This window comes from Teleopsis dalmanni, chromosome X (genome assembly GCF_002237135.1).
Source record: "Teleopsis dalmanni isolate 2A chromosome X, ASM223713v2, whole genome shotgun sequence".
NCBI lineage: Eukaryota > Metazoa > Arthropoda > Insecta > Diptera > Diopsidae > Teleopsis > Teleopsis dalmanni.
This window is the reverse complement of record NC_051848.1, coordinates 83,226,067-83,234,329: the sequence shown is the minus strand read 5'-3', so window position 1 is coordinate 83,234,329 and position 8,263 is coordinate 83,226,067. Positions and strand designations below refer to the sequence as shown.

At 33.0% G+C, this 8,263-nt stretch overlaps 2 protein-coding genes across 3 annotated transcripts; both read right to left on the bottom strand.

The window, feature by feature from the left end:
- Positions 1–458: 458 nt before the first annotated feature.
- Positions 459–1,419, bottom strand: LOC119689334 (nuclear cap-binding protein subunit 2-like). The gene is made up of 3 exons (XM_038104141.1): positions 1,084–1,419; positions 800–1,017; positions 459–727 (listed from the first exon to the last, which is right to left on the bottom strand). Exons 1-3 carry the CDS (start codon positions 1,249–1,251, stop codon positions 529–531), a joined length of 585 nt encoding a protein of 194 aa, XP_037960069.1. The 5' UTR covers positions 1,252–1,419; the 3' UTR covers positions 459–528.
- A 4,468-nt stretch (positions 1,420–5,887) lies between these two features.
- Positions 5,888–7,169, bottom strand: LOC119689547. 2 transcript variants are annotated; one of them, XM_038104396.1, is made up of 2 exons: positions 6,239–7,169; positions 5,888–6,179 (listed from the first exon to the last, which is right to left on the bottom strand). In XM_038104396.1, the coding sequence occupies exons 1-2, from the start codon at positions 7,062–7,064 to the stop codon at positions 5,959–5,961; spliced, it is 1,047 nt and encodes a 348-aa protein (XP_037960324.1). In that variant the 5' UTR covers positions 7,065–7,169; the 3' UTR covers positions 5,888–5,958. The 2 variants fall into 2 exon arrangements, with proteins under 2 accessions (XP_037960324.1, XP_037960325.1); XM_038104397.1 differs by having other exon boundaries at positions 5,888–6,176.
- Between the last annotated feature and the right edge of the window lie 1,094 nt (positions 7,170–8,263).

Here is an 8,263-nt window from a genome sequence, read left to right as displayed (position 1 = left end):
TAATTTATCAGGCGTCCAACTGGTCACCCATACGCACCATAATACCATTAAATCAATTTTACACAAAAAATGACACAATAACGTTTATTTTTGATTTCCAAATTAAATGAATATTAAATTCAAAATGAAATCTTGATGGGGTCAAAATACGTCCAATTTGTAAAAGAATGACCCATATTAACGCAATGGTAACGCAATGGTAACGCAATGGTAACGCAATGGCGCACAGACAAAAGACAACGTTTTCATATACTTTTTATATAACTAATATATACATATTTTATATTACATAACTATAATGAAGTTATCTACATTATCAATACATATATTGTTAAGCTTTAGCTATGTAAAGAAGTTTGCTGTAAAAACAAACTTGACTTATTTTTAAATTTAAATTAAAAATCAATTGATTAAATTGATTTGAGCGAAAATCAATAGCTCTTAGTTTACAAGTGAGTTTTGCATTTTATTTGTGAAAAAGATTTTGTCTTAGACAAACTTAAGTACTTTACAATACATTTTTAATTCTTAATGATTAAATATGTCTGGGACAGGTGTTTGAGACATCAACTTTCCAAAACCCCCACGATCAGCATCATAATCAGTGCGGAATTCATCGCGCACTTGACCACCAGTCCTACCTCTACCATATTGACGACCTTCAACAAATCCAGCGTCCCAATCAATTCTAATGATTCTCTCATCCAGGCTGGTATTGTTCAAATATCTTAAAAAGTAAATAAATAACAATAAATTATTGTGCTTAACTTAAGCGTTTATATTGTGAAAGTTAAGTTACCTCAGAGCATCTTCAGCTTCTGAACGCAAGTAATACTCAATGAAACAAAAACCACAGGGAGTTTTCTTAAATTTATCTAATCCCATGATTAAATTCTTTATGTCTCCACAACGCGAAAATAATTCATATATTTGACCCTCTGTTGTGTAGAAAGACAAGTTTCCAACATATAAGGTTTTGGATTCTCGAAGTGCGCGTTCTTGTTCCGCCCGTGATCCCTTTACAAACAAATTATAATGTTATAATGCAATTTATAACGACTTTCCAATAAAAACTCAACATACCATAAACTGTTGATCACGATATTTACTGAAACACTCTGAACTTTTAGACATATTTATGCTTAGGATTATGTTTTCTTGTATGAGATAAAACCACGTCAACTTCGTCAACTTCGTGAACTTCACACATTTAATGCAACGCAAAAAATGAGTTGTCAAAATTGAATGCATTCACAATAAAATTGTGTTATTTCTTTTCAACACGTGGTATTTTGTTTGTGTGACTATTTCTATTTCATTTTTAAAAGAATACGAGTACAGCCACAATCTTATGGTATGTCAATTCATCAATTTTTGCTTAACCCATTAAGTACCAGGCAAATTCAAACTTGGAATTTTATGGTGAAATTTTCAGAATGGCCTTATTTTACATTAAAAATATTCCCTGCAAAATTAAATTTTTTAAAATATAAAATAAAATACACAAATTTAAATTTTATTTCAAATTTATTTTATCTCCTTCAAAATATGCTCCTTCTGAAGCGATACACATATGCCAACGCTTAACCCAATCTTCCATACAGTAGTCGAAGGCCCGTGCAGGTATGGCTTTTTGTTCCTTCGGCGAATTCTCTTTTACCGATTCAATCGACTCAAAACGCTTACCACGAAGGGGCAATTTGAGTTTCGGGAACAGGAAAAAGTCGCGAGGAAGATTTTTAAAAAGGAGTAGTTAACAAACAATAAAATCCTTTTTGATACTATTTGAGCAGAAGGTATATGCTTTTAAACTTAAAATTAACTAAAACTTTTTTGATTTTATATATTGTTGACATATTTAATGTAGGCTATGTATAAATAATACACAAACAGAATTTTATATTAAATTTTTTTTATAATAATATATTATATAATATATTATATACATAATATAATATATATAATATATTAGCGTATGTTAATAGACGTTTATATTATAATTATGAATTGAATTGTTGATAACAAATAAAAGTTGACTCTTTGATTTAAGATAATATAGTTGTTCAGTTTAAATTTAACTGTATCAATACATTATCTTATTTTAATGCTTCCTTTAAGGATATTATCGGGTAATGTATAGAAGACAATAGATTTTATTTGTTATCATTTCCTGCGAGTGATAACTGAACATTTTTCCAGGCACGTTGAGTTTCATCGTCAGTAACTGTAAAGAAAATGTATATCATGGAACATATACATTAAGACTGAAAAGTTTTCGGAAATTCTCATTTAAAATTCGCGCGCTGTATATTTTTCGATATTTTAAGTTTATGTAGTTTGGCAGCACTTTCCTTAATTACTATGCCAAAAATGAGCGCGATCTGTCAGACAGTTCGTTTACGGCAGCTGTTGAAACCAGTTCACCTCAGTAGTGCGTTGCGAAATGTCTTTCCGGCTCGTACGACGTCCTGAAAGGCTTTGTACCACTCATAAACTTGAGTTTTCGATAAAACTGATTTCCCATAAGCCTTTTGTAGCATTCGCAACGATTCTGCACACGAAATTTCGTTCGAAACACAAAATTTGATGCAAACTCTTTGTTCAATATTTTTTTCCATTGTTTTTTCCGCAACGCACTACTGAGGTGAACTGGTTTCAACAGCTGCCGTAAACGAACTGTCTGACAGATCGCGCTCATTTTTGGCATAGTAATTTTCCTTAATTGCTGCCAAACTACATAAACTTAAAATATCGAAAAATATACAGCGCGCGAATTTTAAATGAGAATTTCCGAAAACTTTTCGGTCTTAATGTAAATCTTAATTCGAAACTGACATTGCTTGAATGTCTGACTACTTCGGTAAGAGGTAAGAGGTAAGAATCCATATTTAGAATGTTACAAGTCACAAACTTTGTTCAAATTGGCTCCCTGTTTGTTACATATTGCACAAAATTTCAGGACCCTCATATGATGATATGGAATATGTGGATTATGTACATTACAAAGACGGAAAATCAAATAAGCTTATGCAAGATGAAGCTATTTAAAGAACAAATGAAAGAGAGTCGAAGAGCAAATTTTTGTACATTTTAAGATTCGGCAATCAATAATATGCGAAACTAAATATATAATACACAATAAACGTTTTATGTCTTATGTTGAGCCTTTTTTGAGTTACTGCATCTGGGCACTTTTACTCTATGATGGCTGGGGGGTTTCTGCAGAGTCCCATCCATCTCACTGATTAATTTGAGTATCCCTCATAATCTTCGTTATTATTCAATGATTGATCTAAGATCTGCGTACCGCCCCGTGTGGTTAGTGATTACTCTGAGATTAAATAATGCTAAGTAGGACAGCCTATCAGTTTTCGCATATAACTTTATGGCTCTGTACCTTATGTATTTTTTGATCGGCTCTATTCTAAGGTCTCTTAGCATGTCATTTGTGCGGATGTACCATGGCTCTTTGAAGAGTCTTCGGTGAGCCTGACTTTGAGCAACTTGTAGTTTTTGGATAGTAGAGTCGGCAGCTTTGCTATACGCAACACACCCATAAAGTAGTGCTGGTCTAATTGTCTGGCTATAGATCAGATTTCTGTTTTTCGCGCTAAGGTTGTTGTGTTTGAAAAGTGGTTGTAAGCAGTGCAGTGTTTTTGCGCAACTACTTCTTTTAACTTATATGTGCTTGTGCCAAGCGAATCGCTTATCAAACGTGATCCCTAAGTATTTAATGCTGTCCACCCAATTAATCACAATCTTACCAACTTTCATTCTTGGTGGATGTTGCCTGTGGTTACGAGTAATAAATAGACTTTAGTTTTCTTATTGTTAATTTTTATATTCCATTTCTGGAAGAACTCCAGGATGAGAACTCCAGGATGAGAACTCCAGGATGCTCCCGTAGCGTATTGGTCACATATCTGGCAAGTTTATCGGAATATAACAAGCAAATGTCATCTGCGTATAAGGATAGCATCGAGGGACTTAGCATTGGGATGTCAGACGTGAAGATGTTGTACAATAAGGGGAAGAATGGAGTTCCTTGAGGAACATCGGCTTCTATTCTTCACACTGACGAGATGGTACTGTTGATTCTTACACAAAACAACCTCTCGCGCACGAAGCTGCCAAGGATTTTGATTAGCCCGACTGGGATATCAAAACGAGACATTTTAACTATCAGGCCGTCGTGCCAGGCCTTGTCAAATGCCTTGGCGATGTCAAATGTCATACCTGTTGATTCTTTTCTCCTTAGGGCTGACTGTATCATCTGAGCCGTTCGCACCAGTTGCAATTCTGTGGAGATGTGTTTTCTAAAACCAAATTGTTTGTCAGGGAGAATATTCAGCGAGTTCACCGAAGTTTTAAGTACGTTTAGAATCACTCTCTCAGCCAACTTACGTAGAGCTGACAGTGAGCTTATGGAGCGCCAGTTCTGCGGAAACTTCGGGTCCTTGCCGGGTTTAGGGAAGACTACAACTGTGGCCTGTGTTCAGGTTTAAGGATATTCGCCTAGCTTAAACATACAGTTGATTATTTTTGCGATGTGATAGATCGCATCTTCCGGTTGGTTACGTAAGCATCTGTTGTTAATTTTATCGTACCCTGGTGCAGATCTTATATTCAAGCTTGAGATGATTAAGCCGATTTCATCACTAGAGGAGGCTACCATGTCTTCATCAGGCTCTTGGTCCAGAATATTTTAATATACATACCTATATTTATATTTAATATATAAAATTAATTTTTATCTGATAATTAGAAAATTTTAAACGATTAAAATTTATACATTTTAACAAAGTACTAGCGAAAGGTGATTCAAATTTAAAAATGAGAAGCAACAGATATCAAAACAGCTGTTTTCCCTATTTTTGTTTTGTTCACAGCATAAATACATGGGTTTAGGTATGGGAAGATTGAGATTGAGCATTTGAGTTTAAAGTAGAGAGTGAATACCCCTGTGGTATAATTTTTACATTGCACCATCAAGTTATAATTTGTTTCGATCTCTGCACTTTTTTCTTCTATTAAAAAACTTGTCTCAAAGTAAGGTTATAAAAACCATTGCTACGAATAATTATAATGTTTAATAATGATTGTTGCCAAGAAGAAGATTTGTCAGAAGTTTGCCGAATAAAGTAAGTCAAATTACAATATAAGTAGAACAAGTGTTTATTTTATGTATACAGTAGCTGAGCTATTTGTCAGTCCAATAATTAGCTATAGAACAGTTATGACAGAGCCATCTACAAAAGGATACATTGCTTGAATATGAAATTCCATTTTGCCAAAAAACTCAATTTCTTCAGGGCACTCTTTGTATGAAATCACAAGTCTCATGACGAACTGATGGCTTCAAAACCCAAAATCCATAGTCTTTGACTATAACCTCAGATGATATCAAAGTTACTAACTACTTGTTGAGATAAATTGCCTACCACTCTTTTAGAATAGGATCGTTTAAGAAGATATGTCATTTTTCTATATAAGGTGATAACAGTCCAATTTTATTCTCGGTTAGAGAGAGAGAATACTAGTGCTGCAACTTCTTACTCTTATCGTAATAACAAATTGAGTACCAACAAACGTTTAGTGCTTTTTTGGGCAAAGTGCTTTTTAATGGATAAAACTTTCGAAGTACTCTTCTTTCGGCTAAAAGTACATTTTTTAATTGGCTACTCTAAAATGGTCCATTTTCGGCAACTCTTTAATACAAAAAAATTCTTTGAAATTTATAAATACAATTTTATAAATGTATTTTATTGCTATATATACGGTATTATAGAAAAAAATATTTTAATTTGAATGCAAAATATATTGAAACGAATTATGTAAGAAAGCAACAATTTGTCGATTTTGGAAGATTTACAACACCACCAATATATTTATAATTTTTTCTAGATGATTTTGTTCACGTCTTTTATTAAAAGCAATCATTCAAATAAAAATTTTTCACTACGGAATAGCAAAAGCATTTTTGTGGATCTCACAAAGACGAATTGCTGCCACCGAAACGCTACCAGAATTTTGTAAAACCATTAGGTTTTCTTCGCGATCTGTGAACCCAATGGAAGATAACAACTCTAAAGCGAATTCTATGTTTTGGATTTTTTGACATTCGGCAGAAGCATTTTTAGAAGAAGTATTCGATTTAGCTAAATCAGGACTATGATCTTCTGAAATGAAATAAATTGGTTAAATATTATTCGATACAGCAGTTGAAATTTTGTTGTACCTTTAGTATCGTTTGACGTTTGACCGTTTCGCACTGTTTTTTGTAGCAAATTTGCTTGGTCGTTTTCAGCTTCCACTAATACTTCCACATCTCTTGCACCACTTAATATTTTAACAAAAAACTCAATGTGATTCTGAAAGTATTCCCTCAACGTAGGTTTGTCTTTTAAGTACGGAATTTCACGTACGATGAATCTAATAACCTCGTCATCGTTGCAGTTTGCCTCTAGCTCTGGAGTAATTGGAATCTCAAACTGGTTGGACTGGGTGCTCTCTTCAAGATGTTCTATAAAATCTTCAATTAAAATAACAATTTGCTTTTTGCCCATATTATAAGCTGGTACGAGACACTTCGCAACTACATTTTCAGTCTCTGGATCCATGGTTTTTACGGTAACTACTGCAGTCACATCACAAGTTGTTTCAGATTTAGTTCTAACTTTTGCTGAAATGGCTGGTGCTGAGTTTTTTAGCGCTATTTTCCATACAATTTTAATGAATTCAATCACATTGGTAAGAAAGTATTGAAGTAATAGTGGCTTGTTTTGTAAATATGCTATTCCGCTTATAATTTGTTGAGCAACATCGTTATCGTGCAACATGTTTTGCAGCAGTTGACGTGTCGCCGATTCGACCTGATTATTTTCTTGTGACATGTTTTCGAAATAATTATAGAATGCTTTTATAAGTATTTTAACTTCGGGATCTAAGTCGCGTGAAAGAATCATTTCAATATCATCCGTAGATATATCGCTAGATTCGAGTAACGTGTCTTCTGAGTCACTGAAGCAGGTTTCATAATTCGAAAAACGTTCCAGTTTGTCCATCTTTCCTTATGTCAAAGACGGGAGTTAGTTATTTTTAACAATTTCTTTTGCAAACAAACTAAAAAGTCTTTTCTTTAAATCATCGGGAATATATTTATCAGAAAATTTTTTTTATTTAAAAAATTTTGATTTTATTTTGACCTGCTTTTTTGATTAAATTGAAAAATTTAGGCAAGTTACAACAAACTATTTAAAAATAAAGTAAAATTTATTTTACTGAGTTCTATTTATTTTACTTCTATTTTGATACAAAATCTATATACATATACAAATGATGCGTCCATTCAATAGAAAACATTACCTGGGTGTTGTAATTTATCGATCTTGATATCGCTGGGCAGTTCCACAGAACATGTTCTGATGTTTCCTTCTCCTCATGACAGCGTCGACAGGAATTACTTTCTACCGCACCTATATTATTCAAGTTCAGCGTAGAGCTTAATATTGTTTGTGCTAAGGTTTAGGATAGTCCAACTTTAATGCGTTCAAGATCAATGAATCTTCTTGACTGCGAATGCCTGTGCGCCAGTATTCCAGTCAATTTCGTTTCTCCCGTTCACAAAATAAGTTATTTGTGAAGCTATTTGCTACCCCGCAGAAGGGCTCTGGACTAATGAGATGAGTAGAGCATGTACTCTCCTTTCTTTGCGAGGGAGCCTGCTATTTCAGTAACATAGTTCCTCGATGCTAGGGTATTAAAAAATTGAAAGTATTCCCACACCAACTGTTGGAGCATTTGAAATCTATTATTATAATTACTTTATTATATAAATAATATATATATTATAATTTATCTTTATATCATACTGTTAATATGTTTTAATTTTATTAATCTAATTACGGTTATAATTCTTACTTTTACTGCTTTTATTGCTTATATTGTTACACTAAAAATAAGTAATTTTGATATATGTTTTTTGGTTTCAAGTAAACTTCGTTGGTTTGATTCGCTCTCTTAAAATTTTGATCTCGACGGAAGCACACGTGGGTGCGGATAAACCTATATTATATTGTATTTTTAGAAATTGAATAAAATAAAGATAAAACAAAAAAATTCTAAAAAAGTGTATAATTTTTTCGGTTTTAATAAAAGAGTATAGAGAACGTGTCCAATAGCAAAGTAAAATAAAATTATTATTCATAAAAACGCTTATGAATTGCACACCAACTTTGATTGGAATGAAGAGTTTACTAAAGAT